Raw genomic sequence first — 26,860 nt, 5'->3', positions numbered from 1 at the left:
GTGGCATGGGGACAAAGCAATTAAAAAACATTCTGACAGCAGTTTCACGCAAAGACACAGATACACGGGCAGTGGAAGGGGCAAATGAAACAGGGACGGGATGGAGAGTGGGAGACGGAGAAAAAATACGAGTGTGGGGGAAGTTAAATACGTTTAAAAAAAAAAGAGCTATAGAGAAGGCAGCCAAGAAGAGCGACAATTATGCCAACAAATAGTAAGTTATGGGTAGGTTCCAAGCCCATTAATTAGGCGTAAGTCTCTCGAAGGGAGAGCACATGCACCAAAGCCTGCTTTCACAGGCTCGACCTAAAAAGGGGCACATAATTACACTCCAACGGTATTGCAAAGTATACCTGCAAGGGCAGTGTAAAAGACAGGAGTATTTGAGTAAATGCACTGTAGTATACGTCTGCATGCTGCTCTCAAAAGCAACAAAAGCCCGCCAGGTGGTAAAGCAAGTCAGCGCAACCTGCCGACTTCAGTTATTCTGGTGAATGAGGCTAGAGAGGTAACACTTCTTCCGGGTGAAAAACTGCAACATCTCTTTACATGCCCATGGAAGGAAGTGGCATCAGCGTAGGTACAGAACATCTAGAAATGTTGCCAGTGTGATCCAAGGTCGATCGAGACTGCACCTTCCTATGAAACGAGCTTCATTGGTGTATAACAGAATATATTCTGCTGTATTGGTGTTGTAAACTGCTTAAAGAGATATGTGCTCCAAGAAAGAAGCATGTATGTTCAAATCGGCAGTAACAATTCATGCCTTTTATGGTGCGTAAATAACCAAGAAAAAGTTCCAAAAGTTGGGGAGTGCTATGACAAGAATCCAAATTAATGTGAAGATTAGGCAAGGCATGCATAATTACAGAGCTTTAAAGAAAGATGTGCTCTTTGTTCAGAGACATTACCATGAAAGAAGAGCATCATGCAGCATAAAGCAGAATTTAGACGCAATCAGGAAACTTGTATTTGTTTGCAGGCTGCATTGAGGGGACATTTGATTGGAAAACAAATACACAAGTGGAAAAAAGCTGCAAATGCCCCACAAGTCCAATATAGGATGTTCAGTCAAAGACAGCTCTACCTAAGAATCCGCAGTGCAGCAATTGCGATCCAGCATCATTTTGTTGCATATCATGCACAGCTTTACCAGAGGCAGAAGTTCTTGAGAATCAAAGCATCTGCATTCTAACAGCATTCCCTGAAGGTGAGGAAGGCTGCATTGTGCCTACAAGCAGCAAGTCCAAAATCAACATACTGCTGCTGTGGTGCTTCAGTCCTTGTGAGAGGAGGCCTCTTTTTGCATGGTTAGCCCCCTACTTTTTGCTTGATGTTGATGTGCCCTAGAAGTTGTAGTGCCCAGAGCCTTTGCTAACCAAGGGCCAGATGTATCAAAGGTTTTTACCCATTCTGTGTCTATGGGAAAAAGTGTTCGTAGATATGGCCCCAAGTTCCCTGCACCAGCGCTCTTTCCCTAAATCTGTTGTGATGCTTAGCACAATTAGATACACTATTAAATATCACTATAAGTCCCTAGTAAATGGGTACCCCAGCACCCAGGGCACGGGATATTAAGGGTAGGCCCCTTAGGACAGCAGCACTGATTGTGCCACCCTCTAGGAGGCTGCATCAAGATGCACCCAGCACTGCCATTGCAGGCTGAGTGTACTGGGGGAAACCAAAAAGCCAAACTCAACATGGCACACACCTTCTGTGTTCTGTCCACTTTACACAGCTGCTGTTATGGGTAAGTCACCCCTCTAGCCGGCCTTCCAGCCCTAAGGCAGGGTGCAACGTACTATATGCGAGGGCACAGTTGCAGGAGCAATATGCCCCCACTGTGTCCTTGCCAAACCTGAGACATAGTGAGTGAACAGGGCAACCGTTTTAAGTACATGTACTGGACACTGGTCAAACACAAGTTCTCCAGCTACATGATGGCCATTCTGCATCCTGGGTTGTTTGGAATCAAACTCAGGATGATAAATCCAAACTGGTACCAGTATTGGACTTATCCATAAATGTAACCAGGGGTCACGTTAGAGGTGCCCCCTGCAAAAGTTAACCTAACTGGTATGGTTGCTGACTGGTTCCATCCAGCATGCCACCTCAAGACAGCCAATATACAAACCTGGGGGAGAGCCCTGGCTCTCTGGTGTTTAAGACAATGCCCTTTCTGGGTGGATTAGCTAACACCCCCCCCTCAGAAATGTGCACTCTCCTGGCGGTGAGCTTCAAAGGGCTACTGCCCTTGAAACTCGAGCTACCAGGCCTGCTGCTAGCAGCAGATGGCTTCCCCCTTTGTTAATTCCCACTTTTGGCAGAAGCAAAGGCAGGAAACCACACAAAGTGTAGGAGGAGGGGTCTTACTGAGCATGCACCACCCCTAGGGACGTGCAGGCAAAGTGGATTCTCTATTTCATTTTCCTCCGTGTTGGATGGCAGGAAAACAGCCAATGAGGTTTAGGGTAGTGACCCTTACCACAGGAAGTGGTCACTGTAGTGGGTTTAGCCACCCAAGGGTAAGCGTCCCATTGGACACTACCAGGTTCCCCCTAAAACGTCCATTAAATTCAGTATTTAGTGGGCTCCCCTAGACCAACAAACCTGATTCATCAGGAAGAAAAGAAGACAGCATCAAATAATCCAACAGGATGAGAACAGAGGACCTGCTGCACCTGAAGAGGCTTCAAGACTCTTGCTTGCTGCACCAGAGTCCCAACAATCGCCACTGCAGAGGAGCTGACCACTGGACTGACCTCAAAAGACCCAGAGGCTTTGCAACTAGCCCACAATCTGCCTCCTGAGTAGAAGCACCACATAAGAAACCAAGGAAACCTGCAAATGACTAGCAAACTGGTGAGGGTCACTTCACTCACCGGACAATATCTCCGCAACCAGAAGTCACAGCCAGACCCAATGACACACCAATGCCGGCCGGGACGAGAACTCCAAGTGTGCCAAGCTTGGTGGCACTGTGCCCTCCCGTGGCCGAGTTGTGCCAATACCCCAGGTACTGGTCAGTGCATGTCAGACAACAGTAAAAACAGCTCACCCAGAGCTGAAACTGGACCAGATGGAAGCCCCAGTCAAGAGACTTCAGAAATACTCTGGACCTTCCACCAAAGCGCCCTCGTCGTCCTGCAAGGCCCCCAGAAGAAAACTTACCTCCAGCTCCAAAGGGTCCAATTGTGCACAGCATCCAAAACCTGCAACTCGCCTTGCATCCGGCCGCCCAGAGCCCTGCATCACGGAGCCTGCTGTGTGCCACGGGTCCCTAACCCCTTGCAACCTTGACAGCCCAAGGGGATCCAAAGGCAAAACCTTTAAACTTGCAAACCAGCTCCTTTTCCAGGTGGCTTCTCCAAGTGGCCCTGTTCCTGTGCCAAGGGACTTTCCAGCACTGCTCCCGCAGGAACCGGGTGTCGCCCAAGACTCTCCAGCTGGCACGGTGTGCCCACCAGCTTTATCGACCATCTTGCAAAAGAAGAGCCTGGGAACTCACCTGTGTGATTTTATATGCCTTTTTCTAGGGGGTCTTCCATTGAGTCCTATGGTGCATAATTAGGCACTGAAAGAATAACTTTATAAAAACTTTGACAAATAAAAACTCAAAAAGTACTTAACGTATCTACCATTTTGGTCTTAAAAATTATATAAAGGTCTGAAGTATTTTTAGAAATTCTGGTCTCGAGTTATTCATTGAGTGTGTGTGGTGCATGATTGCTTTTGTGAGTACAAAAAATGCTTAGCACATATCCTGGATTAGCGTAACTGCTTGACCAGCTAACTTAAAAATTGGAGCATTAGGTGGTCTAATTTTTACCACTGGAAACCAACGTGTGGTTGCCTGGACCCCCTGCACAGTGTGCCTAGTTGTGCACACTACATAGAGGGCCAGCCTCCTACAGTCAGGTTGTTGCTCAAAAACAGTTTGGTAGTACTTAATAAAGATGCATGCATTTTTCCCCTGTTAAAACAACATACCAGAGGCTACTGCTTACAATACTAATGAACTGGTGAGAGCATGTGGCATATCGGCCAGAGTTGTAGAAGTTGAAACTGGGTAACCGAGTTGGAGTCTCAGCAGTTCGAGTGAGCCCTATATAAAATTCCAAAAAGAGAGTGATGCAGGGTTTACCACAGGCGTTATATCACAAAACAAGTAAAGGTTTTGAAGGTGAAGTAATATATCACCAGACCTTTCAACTACATGTGACATCAAAGCAGTGACATCTCAAGACGTTATACAGAGCCTACCATCAGAAGAAAACTTGAAAAGCTTTAATATGTTAGAATAACTTTTGATATTTTCCCAAAGTACTGGAGCAGCGAGTAACCCTATCATCTGCATATAAAACATCAAGTATTTTTTTATATAATAATTATTTTGTTATCAACTTCAAATCATTAGCAGAATAGAAGAAGGGGCTGCAGGTCAAGTTTTAGCTTCAGGTGTACAAATGTGCCTTTACAGGGAGGGGCGTAGCCGGATGCCAGTGCAGCAAGACATGGTTCCGTGAGATCCACTTGCAACTCCCTCGTCGTTTGTCATCTCTCATTCTGCCAGCCCCAGGGAGCTCTGTAAATATGTCTCGACATGCTGGCACCTATTTCTGCAGCTTAGAGAGCTTAGAGATGCCTTGAAACCCTGTGACTCATACGGTGCTGCTGCCTATGGCTGGTTACTGCCCACTTGGGGGGGGAACTCGGCTTATCCAGCATCGCACCTGCCGGTGGTCGAAGGGCCGGCTATGCTGGAGCATGCTGGGCCAGTAGGACTAACAGATGGTGAGGGGGCACACTGCACCAGATACAAAAAGAAAGGGCTAGGGGAGCATTGACTGGGACTAAGGCTACCTGCAGGCTTGGCGACGAGGCCCCCGACGCCTGCTGGTTGGTTTAAGTGGAATTAGGGGGGCTGGCACCAGTGCAGGCCCCCTGCAACAGGCCTGCACAGGAGGAGACACGGATCTGAACTACCCCTGACCACGGCATGGCAGATGAGGCAGACGAGGTGAGTGGCCTAGTGGGGACTGGAGGCCCTGGGAGATTGTTGCAGTGCTGGTCCCGGCTTGCGGATGGCCTGCGGCTTCCTGTCAGGAGGAGGTGGGCTGTTGGGTCACGACGACTAGACAAATGCCCACCCCTGCCTGGACTTTGTTGATTGGTGGGTGAGGCCCTGAGACCCGCACACGCCCTGATCATTGAGGTAAGGAAGCCCTGCATGAGCCCCGGGATCCGCCCCCTCCAGCCCTGAAGGAACACGGGAGGCCCTGTGTAATACTGGACACATGACAACACCACCGGGCCATTTCCTGAAGCAAGGAGGGAGGCGCACACCCAGCTACAAGCAAAGAGGACACCTGCTTTGAGAGGCCTCTGGGGTGGACCCAGCAGGACTGGAATTGGCCAAGAGAACTGTGTATTTACACTTAGAGAGACCACAGTTTATGGACGACCAGGCGGTGGACGCAACCCCTTTGCGCACTGGGCCGGTGGAGTGGGTGATGCTCTGGTGCCCGCAGGAGTGAAGAATATGAGGTGGGACCCACCTCCCAAGTGAGCTGACTGAGGTGCTGAAACACTGGCCCCTTCCTGTGAGACAGACTGCTGGTTGGTGATCTGAAGATGAGGAGGGCGTGAAGCTGGTGGTGACCTTGAACCTATTTTTCCCATGTGGGGGGCAACCTCCTTTCCCCAAACATTGCGCCCAGCCACACCCCATCTGTGTAAGCACTGGATTTCTGGGGGGATTTGTCTTCATCCTTGTAGTGGTGCGCCAGCAAAGTTATCACTGCACACTGTGACGGCGACACCCCATTTCAATACTAGAAAGAACACAAGGAGCGCCTCAGGCCATTCCTGTGGCAAGCCCCCTGCCTGGCCATAGCACAATGAAAGGGGCTTGACTAAGGCAGAAGCGTACTTGCATTCACCTAGGCCCCATCATCACCGGCACAGACAACAGAGATGGGAAAGGCCTCCAAAAAGAGAGACCAGAATGCTAAGTCCCAGGATAGCGCGTCAATGGACAAGGGGGGCGTACTGGCAGGCAGGGGGACCTGCTGCAGCTGCGGGTTGCTGGGCCCACACAACAGGATATCCTCCAGGCCATCACAGCCTCACAGGAAGCCCTCAAAAACAAAATAGACACTTTGGGAGCAGATCTTGGCCTCTTAAAGGATGACCAATGAAGACTGGCAGAGAGGGTCACGATTGCGGAGCGACTTGTCGCAAATGCAGGAACGCCTCACCGACCTCAAAGTCAAGGTCTGTGCACTTGAGGCCAGGCTAGAGGATAGTGAAAACAGGTCCTGCAGAAATAATACAAGAGTTCTTGGACTCCCTGAGGGCATTGAAGGTACAAAGGTGGTAGCATTCTTGGAGAAATGACTATGGGACTCGGTGGCGCCAGAAGGCCTATCCAGCTTCCATGCTCTTGAGAGGGCCTATCGAGTACCATCCAAACCACCCCTGCCAGGAGCACCACCAAGGACAGTGGTTGCCCTTCTACTGTATTATGGGGATTGAGACCACATCTTGGCACAGGCCAGAGCTAAAGGAAGCCTCCAAATAGCAAATAGTAAAGTTATGATATTCCCCAACTTCACGAAGGTAACTCAAAGGCAGCAAGTGTCTTTTGTTGAGGCCAAGAGACAGCTCCAAACCCGGGGCCTACAATTTGCAATGCTGTTGCCAGTCAGGCTACGAGTGGCCACACCGCAGGTAGTGCACTTCTTTCATACCCACGCGGGAGGTCTGGGATTGGCTGGAAGCCAATCTGCAGGCTGGTCCAAGCAGCCAGGCTGAGAGTTCTCACCACAGCCCTGGAGGAGGAGAAGGCTAGCCAAACATCTAAGGCAGAATGCCCCATCCAATGTGGAGGTGCACAGGGAGCAGATATGAGCCCTGAAATCCATAGCTGCCATGAGCAGGGATGACATCAGCTCTACATCCTTGCTGGACCCGGCCCGACCTGGAACTCTGACTACTACAACTGACTCAGGATCCGAGACATCAAGCAAACACTTGCCTATTATTATGCCTCAGATGCCAGACAAACTATTATGAACCCTAGTGTGCCCTCTCTTATCGCGAACACAAGAAACAACATGCGCGAACATAGTACCAAAGCTGCTTACGGCTTGTTGGGCTCCCAGGGAGCCTACTGGAATTTAAACTCTAGTTCATCAGATGGATGGGAGAGGTTGCGGGAGCAACATGGCGCACCAGCCAGACTGCTACCCCTACGCTACAATTTGCCTAAGCATTAGATGGCACAGAGTACATGATTGTTGGTTACTCAAAAGTTTGGAGAGGTGGGGATGTATCACTTGTCCGGGGAGTTGGAATTGAGACGGTTATGGTTCAGTTGAAAAGGGGATTGTTTTGCATTGTGCCTACTTACTGCAAACTAAGCATGCCATGTTGGGAGGACTCCTGCTTGTGTGGGGGACCAGCACAACCATGGCTGCTCATATGTCACACGCTTTACTTCTAATGGCTAACTCTATGGAATACAAAATACTAACGTGGAGCATTAGGGAGATGACCTTGATGACCAAACGTCATAAGGTCTTCACACATCTCACTAGGTGGGGGATTCAAACTGTCCTCCTTCAAGAGACCCATCTACATGTTAAAGAGGGACTCACCCTGCAACGCAGATGGAGGAGCCAAATTTACCGCACAACTTACTCTGCATGCAAGGGCGAGCCCTCGTGAATTAAAAAAAGGGGGTACCGTTCCAGCACACTAGATCCATCATTGAGCCTATGAGTCGATATGTAGTAATTATTGGGAGGCTGGATGGATGGTAAGTCATGTTGGGGAGTATCTATGGTCTCAACACTGATCAACCAGGGTTCTTGCCTCCTCTTTCTAACCAACTAGCTCCACACCTAACAGGATCGGTGCTCCTAGGAGGGGATTTCAACTGTATCTCGAACACTGCATTGGATAGATCATACCCCCCACTGAGAGAATCACCAGTAAATAGTTGTGCCAAATCTTTTATGGATTTACAAGGGAAATTGGGACTTATTGATTCATGGAGAGCACACCACCCAAGGGGAGGAGGTTACTTTTTCTTCTCGCCAGTCCATGACTTACAATATCTAACCGTAACCCTCTACACCTGGGTTTTAGATGGACACAGTCTCAACCTCCCATACCCATGTGGAGACTCAGACCCAACGTTTTAGAAGACAAGATCTTCCATGACACCACTGGCTCTGCCATAAGAGCCTACTTTGAGGATAATGAGGGTTTGACAACCTTGCGGCTTCTGGAATGAGATGCCTTTAAGGCAGTGATTGGGGGCGCTACATCTCAGCGACCACAGGTGTCCGCATGATGCTGTTCCATAATATAACAAAAGCGGAGGAGACGCTAAGAACTCTTGAGCAGCAGCGCTCTGGAGTCAGACTGAAGAAGCGTAGGCTATGGAAAAGGTAGCAGAAGAAGTCGAAAGGCTGTGCTGCTATGACTACAAGAATTATGTGTCCCATAGTCATGCGGAGGGGGGGACTGCACAGGCTCTCCCCTGGTGTGGCTGGCAAATCCAGCAAAGAGAGGATTGGTCATAGTCGAGGTGCGCACGGCCCCAAACCGCACAGTCTACCAGCAAGCTGAGGTTAACCGGGAAGTCTGTAATTATTATACAGGACTATACAGTAGCAGAGTTCGCCTGATGCCTGCAGACATTCAAGGGTTCCAGTTGCAAATAGTGCTGCCAACTCTCACCCCTCAAGATTCAGAGGCCTTGGGGAAGGCCATCACACTCCCAGAGGTCCAGGAGGCCATTAAGAGCATGGCTAGGAACATGACCCCAGGCCTGGACAGCCTCTCCGCTGAAGTTTACTCAGCCGACATAAAGGAGTTGGGCCTGAGATTGGTCACTATGTACGAGGAGGCTAACAAGCAGGGGACCCTCCTTCCGTTTGCTCAGGAGGTACTGTAGGAGGCTGGCCTGGTTTGTAGTGAGTACCAAGGGGTACTTACACTCTGCACCAGGTCCAGGTATCCCTTATTAGTGTAGAAGAGGTGTCTAGCAGCTTTGGCTAATAGAAAAGGGTAGCTTAGCAGAGCAGCTTAGGCTGAACTAGGAGGCGTGTAAAGTTCCTACTATACCACTAGTGTCATATGCACAATATCATAAGAAAACACAATACACAGATATACTAAAAATAAAGGTACTTTATTTTTATGACAATATGCCAAAAGTATCTCAGTGAGTACCCTCAGTATGAGGATAGCAAATAAACACAAGATATATGTACACAATACCAAAATTATGCAGTAATAGCAATAGAAAACAGTGCAAGCAATGTACAGTCACAATAGGTTGCAATGAGAGCACATAGGTGTAGGGGCAACACAAACCATATACTCTAGAAGTGGAACGCAAACATCGAATGGACCCCAAACCTATGTGAGCTTGTCGAGGGTCGCTGGGACTGTAAGAAAACAGTGAGGGTTAGAAAAATAGCCCACCCCAAGACCCTGAAAAGTGGGTGCAAAGTGCACCTAAGTTCCCCAGAGAGCACAGAAGTCATGATAGGGGAATTCTGCAAGGAAGACCAACACCAGCAATGCAACAACGATGGATTTCCGGACGAGAGTACCTGTGGAACAAGGGGACCAAGTCCAAAAGTCACGATCAAGTCGGGAGTGGGCAGATGCCCAGGAAATGCCAGCTGTGGGTGCAAAGAAGCTGCCACCGGATGGTAGAAGCTGTGGATTCTGCAAGAACGAAGAGGACTAGGAACTTCCCCTTTGGAGGATAAATGTCCCACGTCGTGAAGAAGCTTGCAGAGGTGTTTCCATGCAAAAAGACCGCAAACAAGCCTTGCTAGCTGCAAGGGTCGCAGTTAGGGTTTTTGGATGCTGCTGTGGCCCAGGAGGGACCAGGATGTCGCCAATTGCGTGAGGAGACAGAGGGGGCGTCCAGCAAGACAAAGAGCCTACTCAGAAGCAAGCAGCACCCGCAGAAGTGCCGGAACAGGCACTACGAAGAAGAGTGAACCAGAGCTCACCCGAAGTCACAAAGGAAGGTCCCACGACGCCGGAGGACAACTCAGGAGGTCGTGCACTGCAGATTAGAGTGTCGGGGACCCAGGCTTGGCTGTGCACAAAGGAAATCCTGCTAGAGTGCACAGGAGCCGGAGCAGCTGCAAATCACGCGGTACCCAGCAATGCAGTCTAGCGTGGTGAGGCAAGGACTTACCTCCACCAAACTTGGACTGAAGAGTCACTGGACTGTGGAAGTCACTTGGACAGAGTTGCTGAGTTCCAGGGACCATGCTCGTCGTGCTGAGAGGGGACCCAGAGGACCTGTGATGCAGTTCTTTGGTGCCTGCGGTTGAAGGGGGAAGATTCCGTCGACCCACGGGAGATTTCTTCGGAGCTTCTAGTGCAGAGAGGAGGCAGACTACCCCCACAGCATGCACCACCAGGAAAACAGTCGAGAAGGCGGCCGGATCAGCGTTACAAGGTCGCAGTAGTCGTCTTTGCTACTTTGTTGCAGTTTTGCAGGCTTCCAGAGCAGTCAGCGGTCGATTCCTTGGCAGAAGGTGAAGAGAGAGATGCAGAGGAACTCTGATGAGCTCTTGCATTCGTTATCTAAAGAATTCCCCAAAGCAGAGACCCTAAATAGCCAGAAAAGGAGTTTTGGCTACTTAGGAGAGAGGATAGGCTAGCAACACCTGTAGGAGCCTATCAGAAGGAGTCTCTGACATCACCTGCTGGCACTGGCCACTCAGAGCAGTCCAGTGTGCCAGCAGCACCTCTGTTTCCAAGATGGCAGAGGTCTGGAGCACACTGGAGGAGCTCTGGGCATCTCCCAGGGGATGTGCAGGTCAGGGGAGTGGTCACTCCCCTTTCCTTTGTCCTGTTTCGCGCCAGAGCAGGGCTGAGGGGTCCCTGAACCGGTGTAGACTGGCTTATGCAGAAATGGGCACCATGTGTGCCCATGAAAGCATTTCCAGAGGCTGGGGGAGGCTACTCCTCCCCTGCCTTCACACCATTTTCCAAAGGGAGAGGGTGTAACACCCTCTCTCAGAGGAAGTCCTTTGTTCTGCCATCCTGGGCCAAGCCTGGCTAGACCCCAGGAGGGCAGAAACCTGTCTGAGGGGTTGGCAGCAGCAGCAGCTGCAGTGAAACCCCGGGAAAGGTAGTTTGGCAGTACCCGGGTCTGTGCTAGAGACTCGGGGGATCATGGAATTGTCTCTCCAATGCCAGAATGGAATTGGGGTGACAATTCCATGATCTTAGACATGTTACATGGCCATGTTCGGAGTTACCATTGTGACGCTATACATATGTCGTGACATATGTATAGTGCACGTGTGTAATGGTGTCCCCGCACTCACGTCTGGGCAATTTGCCCTGAACAATGTGGGAGCACCTTGGCTAGTGCCAGAGTGCCCACACACTAAGTAACTTAGCACCCAACCTTTACCAGGTAAAGGTTGGACATATAGGTGACTTATAGGTTACTTAAGTGCAGTGGTAAATGGCTGTGAAATAACGTGGACGTTATTTCACTCAGGTTGCAATGGCAGGCCTGTGTAAGAATTGTCAGAGCTCCCTATGGGTGGCACAAGAAATGCTGCAGCCCATAGGGATTTCCTGGAACCCCAATACCCTGGGTACCTCAGTACCATATACTAGGGAATTATAAGGGTGTTCCAGTATGCCAATGTAAATTGGTGAAATTGGTCACTAGCCTGTTAGTGACAATTTGCAAAGAAATGAGAGAGCATAACCACTGAGGTTCTGGTTAGCAGAGCCTCAGTGAGACAGTTAGTCATAACACAGGTAACACATACAGGGCACACTTATGAGCACTGGGGCCCTGGCTGGCAGGGTCCCAGTGACACATACAACTAAAACAACATATATACAGTGAATTATGGGGGTAACATGCCAGGCAAGATGGTACTTTCCTACAGGTACTCATTGTCCCTCTTTTGAAAGCTGAAAATTCGTCCACGGACATAACAGCCTATCGCCCTCTATTGATGCTGACAGTAGACTATAAAATACTCAGGAAGATATTGGCCACACGTCTACTTCACCACATGTCCTCCATGGTCCACCGAAATCAGGCAAGATTCCTACCAGGCCGCAACACGGTCCTTAACATCCATAGACTCTTCTCAGTTCTCAAGGCCAACACTTATAACAAGAAGTGTGGTGATTTTTGCTGTAGATTTCAAAAAAGGTTTTGATAGCTTAGAATGGGTGTACCTTTACGAAGTAGTGCATGGTTTCGGTCTTGGAGAGCACTTTGTAGCCTGGACTCAGTAGTCCTACACAATACCAAGAGAAAGGGTCCACACAGGTAAATCTATTTCAGAGGGCTACGTGGTGGAAAGGGGAACTTTGCAGGGCTGCCCGCTCTTGCCCCTCCTTTTCACTCTTGCCTTAGAGCCTCTTGCATGTCTGGCCCGAATGGGGAACATTATTAGAGGCATATGTGCCGCAGAACATGACAACAACATAGCATTGTACGCCAATGACCTCTTATTTTAGGGGGACTCGGAGGGGCCCTGCGGGGAGCGAAGAACTTGCTGGACGGCTTTGGCTCTCTTTCAGGACTTAAGGTAAACTGGCAGAAATCTAGCCTATTTCCTACCATGACTGACACTGTGGCTCCCCTTGATGTTGACGCCCTGTAGTGGGAGTCGCATTACATCTATTACTTGGGAATGCACGTTTACCACGACCCCACAGTCCTGATGGAGGGAAAAGTGAGATGTGCTTTGCGAGGACTCCGTAGCAGCATGACCTTATGGGGCTCATTGCCCCTCTCAGTGGCAGGCTAGGGGCTTTACTAAAAATGATTGCCTTACCTTGGTTCCTTTATTTCTGTGTCACTCTCCTGCTGTAGCTCCCTGGCGTGTTCTTCAAAGAACTGAACTCCTTATTTATAAGCTCCCTATGGGGTTCGGGATGATGAAGAGTAGCACTGGCTACACTCCCGACTTTGAGTCCTGCTACTTGGCAGGCCAACTGCAATGGCTGACCCAGTGGATAGCCAACAGTACAACAGCTGGTAGGGAGATGGTGACCTTCACCCCAGATCACCCGGCCTGGGCCGGGACGCCTCTTCGTCTCTGTCCTCCTTCCGATCCCAGCTCTACAGAACTGACCATGTTAGGCCGCTGCTGGCTGAGATGTCTCCGCAGGTTGGGTTGCTCAATACCCTATGCCCCTGAGATTCTGATGCAGTTCTTGGTGGAGCTACCCCATGGATGGGATTGGAGGGGACTTTCAGACTGGGCAGAGGAGGGAGCGACCACCATGGGAGCCCGGTATGAGGCGGATACCTTCCTGCCATTAGAGGATTTCTGAGCTAGCCATGGTTTGCCCCAAGGTCATTTTCTCCTACATAAGAGTAGTTATTAGGGCAATTGTTTACTTGTGTTCCAGTTCAGTGTTCCAGTTCAGCGAGAACCTGGTCTGGCAGTTCAGGCTGAACTGTTCCTATTGGAACAGGGTCAAGACTGATGTGAATATGGCAAGGTACAAACTGAGATGGCATAGTGTGCAAAATATCAATAGACTGGGATGTGCGCACAAGTGATTGCCAGTGGCTGAGATTAATTCAAGCATTCCATTCATCATTTTGTTGTATACTACATGATTTAGCACCAAGCCTTCTGGCCCACTAGTCTGATCTGGTTTAATTTGTGTTGCCTAAGTTTAGATGATGAACTAGAATGAAGCTTCCAATTGGCTTTAAGTAATCAGAAACTTATCTAGCTATTTATGCCCTCAATCAACAGAGCTTTGTGTGTTATTTTAAGCAATTTAAACTGTATGCAACTAGGTGCTTGCTACTGGTGCAGATGTTACCTCAACACAAAAAGCTAAACGAGGAGGAAGTATTACTGAACCTTACCACCTTCCAATAAACACATATCAACCAAGGTAACAAGGGGGGCTCTGAAGAAACAAAGAACTATTCATTGATTGGATAAAGAAGGACCTTATCTTGGCTGATCTAGACAGCTGGTGGAGATGGTCTAAAATGTGGTCTTATATTTGCAATTTATATACAGCTTGAACAGCTGTATTTTGCCACTGCTGGTGTCCAGTGATACTGCATGCATGCTGGCTGCTGGACAAGGACTCACAAACGACCAGATGAAAACATACAGGCAGACATAATAGCTGCCCTATTTTGGGTGTTAAATTAGAGAGCAATGATTTTGACCGAGTTAAGTTGGTCATTCCAAGTTGTAACACCTTTTGAGGTTTGATTTTCAAGTGACCTGTTGGAATCTAGTGAAGACTTCAGCACCAAAAGAAACAGGTTGGTGAAAAGTGGGCTTGTCAGGTTGTAAGCTTCCACAATTAGTACTTTGATTAAATCATGTAAGGGCTAGCACATTCTATCTCATCCAGGCCTGGATATATGTTGCATACTCCTAGAGCAACACATCCCTCCGTCTCCACCTGAAGGGCCCGCTGAACGCCATACCAATTCTTTACCTGTAAGCCGATGCAACATCTCTAAAAAGCAACTATGCTGAAACCTAGGTTGATGCATCCGATTTTCATTTGCTTGGCTCTAAAACCTGTTTATACTACAAGACAAACTCACAGAATTACCAGGAAATCCCAACTGGGCTCCTAAATACAATTTCCAGTTAAATGTTTGTATGCCTATTTAACAAAGCACATCAAATATACTACTGAAAAATACCTTTTTTGTTTACAAAGATTGTTTGCAGGAAACAAAATCCAAAGAGTTGATTGAAACTAGCACAGATAAAATTACAGTACAATCTCTCATCAAAGTTCCTGGAAACAGGGGTTTGGAATTCCTATAGCCCGACGCCCAGGACATATTGTTTGGGGTCAAGGGCAACAAGTTTTCATATTTATTTTGTCCTTGGAACAAGTAGGCCCAACCCCTGCAGCAAAAACCCTTTAACTGCCAGTTTACTGTACCACATTATGGATCAGGGAGGGGCATTGCCTATAATAATTGTATCATTTGTGTCAATATGTTAATGCTCTATCGCTGACCTCGTCAGCAGGCACGTCCTAGCCTCCACTGACTATGTCCTCCTCGGCGACCTGCACTTTCACCTGGACAATAACAACGATCCCAACTCCACCACCCTAATCGACAACCTCGCCACCCTCGGACTCAGCCAACTCGTCACTACCCCAACACACTCCGCTGGCCACACGCTGGACCCCGTCTTCTCCGCTAGCCCCCACGTCACCTTCGGCCACACCACGAACTCCCATGGACCGACCACCGCTGCATCCACTTCACCTTCCAGAAACCCACCACGCACCACCGCACCCAACAGGAGGAACCCCTCATACCCCTACTCATGAAACCCATAGCGGACCCGAGAGACCTCAATAACTTCCGTCCCATCTCCCTGCTCCCATTCCCGGCCAAGGTCATTGAGAAGATCGTCAACAGACAACTGACCCAACTACCTCGAAGAAAACAACATCCTGGACCCATCCCAGTCAGGGTTCCGCAGCAACCACAGTACCGAAATCACCCTCATCGCCGCCGACATCAGGGCCCTGCTTGACAACGGCGAAACCGTGGCCCTCATCCTCCTGGACCCCTCTGCCGCCTTCGACACCGTCTGCCACCGCATCCTACGCACACACCTCCACAACTCAGGGATCCGGGACAAAGCTCTGGAGTAGACCACCTCCTTCCTCTCCGGCAGAACCCAGAGCGTTCGCCTCCCCCCTTTCCGCTCCGAAGCCTCCAAGATCATATGCAGCGTTCCCCAAGGTTCATCCCTCAACATCTACATGGCCCCGCTCGCCCAGCTACACAACCTCAACATCATCTCTTACGCCGACGACACCCAACTGATCCTCTCCCTCACCAAGGACCCCCTCACCGCCAAATCCAACCTCCACGAAGGAATGAAGGCCATCGCCGAATGGATGAGGAACAGCAAATTGAAGTTGAACTCAGATAAGACAGAGGTCCTCATCCTCGGCGCCAACCCCTCAGCCTGGGACAACTCCTGGTGGCCGACCACTCTAGGAGCAGCCCCAGCACCCACCAACCACGCATGCAACCTGGGCAGCATCCTCGACTCAACACTCTCCATGACCAAGCAAGTCAGCGCCGTCTCCTCATTCTGCTTCAACACCCTCCGCATGCTCCACAAGATCTACAGATGGATCCCCACAGATACAAGAAGAATAGTCACCCAAGCCCTCGTCAGCAGCAAATTTGACTACGGAAACGCCCTCTATGAAGGAGACCCGGCCAAACTCCTCAAACGACTGCAACACATACAAAACACCTCCGCACGCCTGATCCTCGATGCCCACTGCCACAGCCACATCAATCCCCTTCTGAGAGACCTACACTGGCTCCCCGTCAACAAAGGGATAACCTTCGAGCTCCTCACCCACGCACACAAGACTCTCCACAACAGCAGTCCAGCCTACCTCACTAGACGACTCACCTTCTACACCCCGTCCCGCCAACTCCGCTCAGCCGACCTCGCCCTCGCCACCGTCTCATGCATCCGAAGAGCGACTACCGGAGGCAGATCCTTCTCCCACCTCGCCGCCAAGACCTGGAACACCCTTCCGTTGCCCCTACGACAGACCGAAGACCTGCTGACTTTCAGGAAGCGGCTCAAAACCTGGCTATTTGAGCAGTAGCAGCACCTCCCCACCCCCAACACCTTGAGACCCTCACGGGTGGTAGTGCGCTCTACAAATACACTGATTGAATGCTGTTTGAACTTCTATTTATGGTTGATTAATGCAAAGCCTTTATTATTACGGTAACTCATACAAAACCATATTGACTCTCAAGAGATCAATCAACATACATCATTTGGACCAATAAAACATCAATTATTATTGTTCTAATATTTATAATTTATTTTATTTGTTCCAATGTCACACTCTATCCAGTATTAACCAATCACCACTCTAAATTCATCTAAGAGACAACAACCTTAACATCCCCTATGGTCTCTAGATACACAATAGATTATGTACATTGCCCTTATGTCTTAATTATTTGATGACCGTTGTCCATAAATATCTCGCAAGATCCAGGTCCGTCTATACAGGAAGTCCTTTAGGCTAACAGCTTTTTCCACAGTCCACTGTAATTATTTACACTGCAGAACAAATAGTGGACTCCGTCATCATCCATAAATCTGTAATCAATGAGGACTCCTGTTGTTATGATGTCGACGCGTTTCGGCCTATTTAATTCTGGCCTTTTCAGGACCCATAAGGACCATTGATCCCTTCACTTAAAATAAGAACACAAAAAAAAAAAATCACAAATACAAATCTAGCCACTAAATCTTATTTTTAAAATAATTTACGTTATGCCCACACTCTTATAACAAGAAGACCACCAAGCCAGGTGCTGCTATTATCCCTTATTTGTTAACATAAACCAAACACCTCCACATGCCATGTGTATTATTGTTATAGTCTTATAAATATTTTAGATGCCGTCCAGTCCATTGTGCCCTCTGTGGAGACCAAAAGCTAGATAACTGCCCTTACTAAACCTGCAACCAGTGAACAAATGGTGGAACTTGTTGGCAAAAACTCACAAGTCGTATCTTTCCGTAGGTTGATTACTGGTGGAGTAAAATCACTACTCTTAATGTCAAACTGACCTGCGAAGTCCTATTCAATAACAACAAAGATATGTTAATAGGTACCACAATCACCCGAGCCAAAATTTCAGGTGCCATGCTATGTGCCTCATTCTTTATATAATGTACTCACTGCTTAAGTCTCGTAGACTAGCGTTGGAGCCGAGTTTGATCTTCAATAATCACTCCTCTGCACATTCTGCTGCGGGGAAAACAGTTATGCGACCGGCCAGCTCTAAAGCCTCCATGCTTGTGTGACCACAAATGAGTTATCGCTGAATCTTAAACACTAGACCGCGTACGTCCAACTGGAAATGTACTTGGCTACAGTTTCTCGGTAGTCTCGCTGTAGACTCCGTGCAACTGTGGCTGAAAGTTTGTTATAGCTAAATCATAAACACTAGACCGCGTACCTCCATCTAGAAGCACTGTCGGCTACAGTCTCTCTTCTCTGTCGAGTATGTCATAAGTACCTTTGCACCTTCCTCTAGTGGTCTGACTTTGACAGTTGTATTCCATATTCGAATCAAGCGGGACACCCTAAATGTGAAGTCTTCCTCCTATTTAGAACCGCCTGAAACTCTGTATAAAGCAGATGGCTACAGAAATGGAGGTAGGGCCAGAAGGAACTGGATGTGCCATATATTACAAATACAACTCCAATGCTTATATCCAAAATATTCACAAAATGAGTTTTAAAAAAAACAATATTTTATACATAAAAAAACATATAAAATCCTGCCCACTGGCAATAATGTCTTACTTATGAAAGCGTCTATCAGACACCTCTTAAACCCACATGTTTATCTTAATCTCTTACATATTTAACAAAGTCCAAACTTCAGCATACTCATTTAATCCATTCAATGTGGTATCAAATCTTGAGATCAACCTTGCCTCTGTTTTTAAGAGCACATTACCAATATGAGATTTTCTAACACACTGTGGAATCATGTACAGTACTCCCCATTCCATATAATTTTCAATGTGTCCAGTTTCCCTATAATGTTGCACTAATGGAGGCCCTTGTGTTTTGCATTGAATACGAGACATATGTTTTGTTTACTCCACTCAATCTAGCCCACTTTACTCCACTCCAATTTAGCCCACTACAATCTACCCCTTTCTACCACAATCTACCCCACTCCCCCTACCCCAATCTATTCTGCGCTACTCGAATCTACCCCATTCCACTCAACTTCCCCTCACGCCACTTCTTGTCAGAAGATTACCCGTTAAATCAAACTTCCACAGGAGCAGATGCCTTTTACCCAACTCCCTCCAACAGATGCGTGCTCAGACTTTAACTCATTATCTGAACCCTGCATCCACTAGGGGGCAAGGGGAATGGGAACAGAAAAAGAGAGACCTCCTCCAGATCCAGTTCCAGCCTGTGTTTCCCACTTGAAGATAGGATATTCAGTGTGTGTGTCTCTGAAAACCTGCACCTTTCTTCTTACTGGGATTTCTTTGAAGGAAGGACCTGGATCTTTTGAGAGACTAGCCTCTCTCTAACAGAACAATGTTAACTTAATATCTTCTTTTCTCCAGGAGTCAGGGGTTTCGAAGGTTCTCTGGAGAACAGTTCAAAAGTTCACAAATATACAAACTACTAATGTCCTTTACAGGAAACAAAAACTCCTTCTCAAGGTTCACTTTTCTCCATCACAGTCTCTAGGAATTGGTCTGAGCACTGAGGTTTGTCTCTAAGAATGACAAGTCTCCAAAGCAAAGAGTTCTTGAATATATATATGTACATATATATATTGGCAAGTCTGGAAATCCTATAAAAGGATTCCTTCCTGCGGTTACTTGAAGTTCTGTTAAGCCAAAACAAATTCTCCTCAGAAAGCCGATAGCCAGTTGTTGGAAGAAGGAAAAAATTCAGCTTCTTCAAAAGGGAAAAAGTAGCTGGTGTGCACACTGTAACAAGAAAAAGAATTAATTACTCAAAACTGGAAGAATTCTCTATGAAATGAAGCGCCTCAGGAACACTGCTCATTCTCCTCAGGATGACAGTTGAAGTGCAGGGCTCCCAGAGAGAAACAGCTGGAGGGAAGCTTCAGCATGACCCTAAGGTAGAAACACTACAGCGCTGACCTCACAAGGATTTGCGGCCACCATCTTGATTGGCAGTTAAACCTGAAGACGCTAGTTCTAAAAACAGCCTCCACAAGAGCCACTGGGAGTGAGGACGCTGCTACAACCAACGTGGGTACAAGGAAAAGGGGAATTGTTTTTGCCAAGGGAAGAACTTAACAACGCTGGCAATAGTTTTCCTGACACTTCTAGCCAAGCTGAACAGCAGCCACACTAGTGTGCAACATGGCTAAAACATATTACCTCTTCGCCCCCTTCCTTGGGTGATTTATACACGCAGGAAACTGTGAAGTTTGGGAGATTTGAATTCAGACAAGGTACAGTAAGGGGTTAATTGCAGTTCATAGGACGACAGCCCAGCTCAAAAAGTAATGCAGCTATTTCAGAATATAATTTAACATAGAAGTCCTGACAGAATTTCTGTTAGTTCCTGTTGGCTTCGAACCAGGCCAGGTTCCAGGATTTTTTATCTGGACGGGCCAAGGATATGTTTGGGTGAGCCAATGTGTCCCCAGTCTTTGCCAATTCTGGAAGTACCCTACAATTGCTTGATTTACATTATATTTTCTTCCAAACAGAGATACAGAGCATGTGGACAGTCATTTAAGAGTACAAGCTATGTCTATACCCTTCAGCCCTCATAATTTCCCGCAGGCCAGGTTTCAATAAAAGCACCTGGATACCAAGCAGATTGTAGTAGTAGTTGAAGTTTAAGGAGATCCTGTAACCACAGCCAACTCTTTGCATCTTTGCATTTGGAAGACTGGCCGTTTACTGCTTGCAATTTGCCCAACACTTCTTTGCACAGTGCATTCTATGTAACCGTTTATTTTCATGTCATTCTTTTGTTTTCATTGATAAAAAAGCTTAAAAAACGGCAACACATTTGCAACAAATGAAAGTAATATTCCTGATATCTGATGGCAGTTTTCATAGCTGGTGATTGGTCAAAGAGGTTAACTTCTGGGCATAACACATAGAGAGCCTTGGGGTGCATTGGCCCGCTTTGTGTTCCATGGGGTACTAGGGTATTACAGGGGGTGCTTGTTCCGCCCCTTCTGTAATACTGATATCGCTGGTGTACATGTAGAGCCAGCGCTATCTTCAGAGGGCATTCCCTCATTTTCATGGGATCCTGGCCCCATGCAAAAGAGGCAATGACTTTGCCTCTCTGACCACACAATATCATGGATGCGGGCACAGGGGCAAATAGACCCTCAGGATATGCACTGAAAACAATGCCACAAAAAATGTGGTGCACCGTCTGTGTGCCTTCTCAAGCCAGCCTTATGAACTCTGCTAAAGGGTTACCATGGACCCCACAGACATCGCCCTGCAGGCAGGTGCAGGCATTAACTGCACCGACTTGTAAGGGAATCTCACTCCCCTCTAAATTGCAGGCAGCATTACACCTGCATTGTGAAATACGCCTTCTATACTCACAAACAGCTGTTTCGTATTTCACTGCAAAGTGCTAACCCCAGGGCAGGCGCGGGCTCCCAGCAGTCCTGAGGGCTACAAAAAGTTGCGCAGTGAAACAAACAGGGACAGTGCTCCCTATCTGTAATACAGTCCCTGTTGTTCTTGAAATACTCTCTTACAAACAAGGCCATACATAAGTTTGCTGTGAGCTCCATCTCATGTGCTAAACTGGTCAAATTCTCTTTACACTTGCTGTGCGACGGAAAGGTGTGAGGACAGGAGATAGTGTTGAAAAGGTGTTCCTACAGGCTGAAGTTGCAATTCCTATAACACTGCAGATACATACATTCATTAAGTAATGGAAAAGCATCATCATAATCATGCACCAGTTCACAAATAGCAATATCTGCACCATTATATCTCCGTGAGGTGAGGTGAGGTGAGGTGAGGTGAGATATGTGTCTTCAGGGTGCAGAAGCATGAGGTGGTGGCAGTACTGACCTTCAGGAACAACACCACCCTGTGGAATGACTCCTGGTAGCCTTCTGAACTAGGACCCGCACCCACTCAAATAGACAATGCTCGCAACCTTGGCATCATCCTGGACAGAAAGGTCCAAATGAAAAAACAGAATAAAACAGTCTCTATCGCCTGATTCTTCACCCTTTGCATGCTCTGTAAGCTCTTCAAATAAGTCCCCTTCAACACCAGACAAACTGTTACTCAAGCCCTTGTCACCAGCCTGCTGGACTACGACAATGCACTCTATGCAGGAATCATCACGTACCTCAGGACAGATCACACAGAATTCAGTGGCCAAACTCATCCTCACAGAATGGACTCACACCACCCCCCATCTCAAGAAGCCCCACTGGCTCCCCATTCAGAAGAGATGTGAATTTAAGAGGCTGATCCACACCTACAAAGCCCTTCACAATTGAGGACCAGCATACATCAGCCACTGCCTGTACTTCCATCAACCATTCTCGTCCTCTCCCTCCCATACACCTCCTGCATCCGTGGAAGCAAAAAGTACAGGATGCTCCTTTTCCTATCTCATAGCGAAATCCTAGAATTACCTCCCCCTTCATCTATGGACCTCATTCTCTCTTCTAGAATTCAGGAAAGAACTCAAGACCTGGCTATTCAACTGAGAACTCAAAGTAGCAATGCCCCCAGCGCCTGGATACCTTTGTGGGAGATTACCGTGCTCTATAATCCAGATTGACTGATTGATTGAAAGTAAACAAGCACTATTTAGGATATGTGACCAAATAGAAAACATAAAATTTTGTCTCAAAAATTGTACATATTTATTTTTAATACAGCTGTATAAGGTATATACAGCAATGTACGCAGACACTATCCATTGATCTGAAAATCATAGTTTGTGGCAAAACTTTAACGATATAAATTTTAAAAGGCTCCTGTGGAATTAATGATTAAGTTCTGAGGTACGTTTGGATAATGAGCCTTAATGCCACCTCGTGTATATCATGCCACATTGTATACATTTTGGTAGCTTTTTATTGAACTGCATTTTGATCAGTGGCATTACTAGTACATGTGAAGAGTAAAATCACTATTAACAGGACACCTGAAATTATGCCCTGGGAAGGAGTGAACTATGTAGCAGAGTTTACATAATTATGCAGCATGGAACCACTGATAATGTGGCTTAATGAGGCACATTTTATGATAGTATTACTTCATTACTTTGTTATTTAGTTTTTTACACATCACTCCCTGGGCATAGGCTGCACCTCAGTAGTACAAGTTTACCACCCAAGTATAGCAATAAGCAACAGAAAGGCTTTCAGCCTTTGCAAAAGTACTTCAACTGTGCAGCAACAGGTGTTGCAGTGTTTTTAGCAACTTTCCATCCATTTGAGTTAGAAACTTTTTTTAAACTGCAGATTATGCATCAAGGAGTGGATTAAGTGGCAAATGCGGCAAATCCATAACTATTCGGAAAACGCCATAGCCGCAAAATTGCATAATTCCAGTATCTCCAACCAGAACCTGGGAATGTGCAATGTACTGAAACAAGATATCAGAATATGAAATTTACATGCTTGTAAACCTGCCACACTTGTGAGAATAAAATGAGCCCAGCACAATTCCTTACTTGAGATAAAACAGTTAATTACTTTACCACAGGATCTAGTAGTGCACAGACGGACACACATTCCAGTAGGTATTATTATTCCACATTGTGACTGCTCATCCAATGAGGCATGAATGCACCTTCTGAACAGTGTAATGCATGTCCCATTTTACCGTTTATTACTGTGCACATCCTACACAGACTAAATTACATAAAACTCTCAGTACCCGCCACACGGAAACAGCCATAATTGAAGTGCAGAAGGCCATTCATAGTCCTGGGCCCTGGTGCCTCTGCACCTGCTGCATGATTTGCAGGAAAACCCTGTCCCCTCTGTCCCAACACATACAACTCCAATGCAGCTTGCCTCAGATACAAGCTGGTGTTGCCACAGGCTGTTTATTTTTATTTTTTACTTGCGTGACCACTATTTTAATGTCTCAGCCAGTTCAAATGTAGGGAAAATAATCAAAAGACGGTATTTTTCTCCCTATCAGTACGTAAGTAAAACAGCTATTTTCAAAACAATTAAATTGAAAACGTATTATAGTGGTCCCTTGATGACTCCTGACCAGTGCTTGAAATGGAAAAATAGAAGTGCAAGTACTCTGTATCAGAGTACCTGCTTGCTTCTGAGAAGTGCCGGTACTCTCCAATTAAAAGTATTACGTTTTTCTTGAGAAGAGCCGGTACTCTCACTCTCAAAATAAAAAAGTGCCGGTACTCAGTATCAGACACTACCGGCCCATTTAAAGCACTGCTCCTGACTAATAATTAAGGTAAACAAAGTGAACAAAAATGTACCCTACTACAATCTACCCCATTCTTCCACAATCTACCCCACTCTCCTGTATCCCAAACTACTCCACGCTACTCCAATCTAGCCCATTCCACTCAACTTCACCCCCACGCCACTTCTAACCGAGCTGAACAGCAGCCACACTAGTGTACAACATGGCTAAACACATTACCTCTTCGTCTCCTTCCCTGGGTGATTTATACACGCAGGAAAAGGTGACGTTTGGGACCTTTGAGGTCAGACAAGTTATAGTATGTGGTTAATTGCAGTTCATAGGACGACAGCCCAGCTCAAAAAGTAACGCAACTATTTCTGAATATAATTTAACATGGAAGTACTGACAGAATTTCTGTTAGTTCCTGCTGGCTTCGAACTCTGATTGTCAAAGCAGTAGGAGCAAGATCTCGTCGTATGGGGGCACCTGATGAACAGAGAAGGGTACGAAGTAACTTGTTTCAGACTCACCGAGTGCAGTACTGGGAGCTCAGACGGCGCTGGCGGAGCTGTGGCGCTGCCAGGAGAGGATGGCAGAGGGATGCACGGGCACAGAGTACACTGGTGCAGCTGTGTGCACGGCTGCATACCTTAGAGGTCAGGGTACAGGCGCTCTGCTCCCGGCATCGGGTGTGCGCCCGCCTGCATGGAATGTTCAGGGGTATACAAAGATGTATCAGCATAACCACTCCCAGGGCCATTACCTGCTCACCTGGCACAGGACCATCCGTTCCGCCTATTGGGCACCAGGCCAGGGCTGCCATTGAGCTTTCAGTGGGCGGGCACCGGGCGGAGGAGGAGTCAGGCGAGCGTCTGCCAGCCAGTCAGTGCTGCACCGGGGGGTGCAGAGGACCGGTCGGCTGTGCTCGTAAAGGGAAACCAGAGGTCACTGTTGAGACTACTCTGTACGCAGTCTGAGAGAGGGACACGTGAGGGGAGGGAGGTCGGCGGTCCACGTGTGAGACCACTCTCTATGTACAGACTGGAGAGGGAGGCCAGCGTTCGCTGCGTGAGAACATTCTGGGGTGTAACTGGTCCCGCACCCCCCGCTGTGCGGGGTGTGGGGAGGGAAGGCGGGGGTGGCAGGCTTACCCATCCTGGAGGGGTCCCACCAGCCCCTACTGATTTGAGCGTGAAGGGCCTCTTCAGCATATTTTGCAGGAAGGGGGAGCTTACGTTTTGTCTCGCCGCTGGTTCTGTGCGCTGCCAGGGGTGAGATGAGGTTAGCGGTCACTGCGTAAGAGAGTCTAGCTAGAGTGAGAAGCGAAGGTACCGCCAGCGTACATTAGCTGCGTAAGAGCACTCTTTCGCAGTCTGGTGTGAGGGGAAGCACAGCGGCCACTGCCTAAAAGCGGCCTCTGCGCAGTCTAGAGAAAGTGACCCCTGAAGGAAGGGAGGTCGCCAGCTGTCACTGTGTAAGAGCGCAGTCACTCTGCTCCGTGGAACAGAAGGGGGACACGTCTGTGGGAGAAGGAGACAGGCACGTCATTAATCAGATTAGTAAATCGCATTCATTGATGATCGTGAAAGTGTCAGGCACCCAGCCATCTTCACCTTTCCCACCTAGGGTTAACTAACAGGTGGTCACATTGACGCAGCGTTTTAGTTGATAACCTTTGGAACTACTCTGCATTTATTGTAACCCCATGCTTTGAAAAGCCTTTTGCTGTTCCCCATGGCAATATTTTTGACCCTACTAATTGGAAGCATTGAGGGACGCTCATTTGAATAGATGACCGAAGCCTATGCACCCGTCCTCCTTTAAATGTCAGTGAAGAGCTTTTTTTCTAAAACACAACGTCTGCATTTAACTTTTCATTGTGTGCATTCCTTGGTTGTACTGGTAGTTTAAGAGGAAGAGATACATACAGTGCCTGCAAATCAAAACGGAGCACGGGTTGTTCTGGCCCTAATACAATGACCCAATTTCTTTGCCTGCTTGAGCCTAAAGCAATTAACATAGTGCCCAACCATTTTTCGTGGTGCTTAGGCTATAAATATATATGCACACAGGTGCACACCTCAACTTCGCATTCACTTTAATTGCACTTGAAATAGTTCTGCACCATCAGTTAAGAGGAGGACGACATACCAGAATACGTGATGTTGCAGTCCAGCTTCATTGAGGAAGACAGCGCTGTATACCATGCTTGGCGGAAAACCTGCAGTTCTTCAAAGGGAGAGGACCGCAGCTGACAAAGATGTCTGTGGAAAATAGCTTGTGCTAAGACCCTACCTAGGAACCTCAAAGATCTACAACCCAGATGATGTGGGTGACTCTACACAACCATCACAACCTGCACTTCGCCTATCTGGCTGGCAAGCTCACCTCATCCGGTAGCTTTCGGCACACCCTGAACCAGGACATACTTAAAGAGCGGAGGTGACAAAGTGCAAAAATATTACAAAAATGGTGCAATGGGCCATGCTCATTTATGCACCTAGTGTAGGAGGCTGACCTGGCTTATAGTGGGTACCTGATGGTACTTACACCTTGTGCCAGGTCCAGTTATCCCTTATTAGTAGATTGTTAGTGTTCTAGCACCTTAGGCTGATAGATGTAGCTATAACAGAGTAGCTTAGGCTGAACTAGGAGACATGCAAAGCTCATACTATACCAGTTATATCACACAGGTAGTATATCATAAGAAAGACAAAACTCAGAGTTACTAAAAATAAAGGTACTTTATTTTAGTGACAATGTGCCAAAAATATCTCAGAGGATGTACTCGCTTAGGAGGTAAGTAAAATATAAAAAATATACACACAAACCAAAATCAGGTAAGTAAA

At 47.5% G+C, this 26,860-nt stretch overlaps 1 protein-coding gene across 3 annotated transcripts in view; it reads right to left on the bottom strand.

Moving 5' to 3' along the window:
• CRACDL (CRACD like) overlaps window positions 1-24,863 on the bottom strand; it is a 630,552-nt gene extending 605,689 nt beyond the window's left edge. Inside the window, exon 1 of one of the 3 annotated variants that reach the window (XM_069204319.1) lies at window positions 24,542-24,863. In XM_069204319.1, the coding sequence (XP_069060420.1) occupies window positions 24,542-24,834 (293 nt within the window). In that variant the 5' untranslated portion in view covers window positions 24,835-24,863. The remainder of the gene's footprint in view (window positions 1-24,541) is intronic. The other 2 variants (XM_069204324.1, XM_069204322.1) reach the window with 2 other exon arrangements.
• Between the last annotated feature and the right edge of the window lie 1,997 nt (window positions 24,864-26,860).

The sequence above is a fragment of the Pleurodeles waltl genome, chromosome 8 (genome assembly GCF_031143425.1).
Source record: "Pleurodeles waltl isolate 20211129_DDA chromosome 8, aPleWal1.hap1.20221129, whole genome shotgun sequence".
In the NCBI taxonomy this organism is placed as follows: domain Eukaryota; kingdom Metazoa; phylum Chordata; class Amphibia; order Caudata; family Salamandridae; genus Pleurodeles; species Pleurodeles waltl.
Note: the sequence above shows the minus strand (reverse complement) of the source record. Positions and strands in the feature narration are given on the sequence as shown.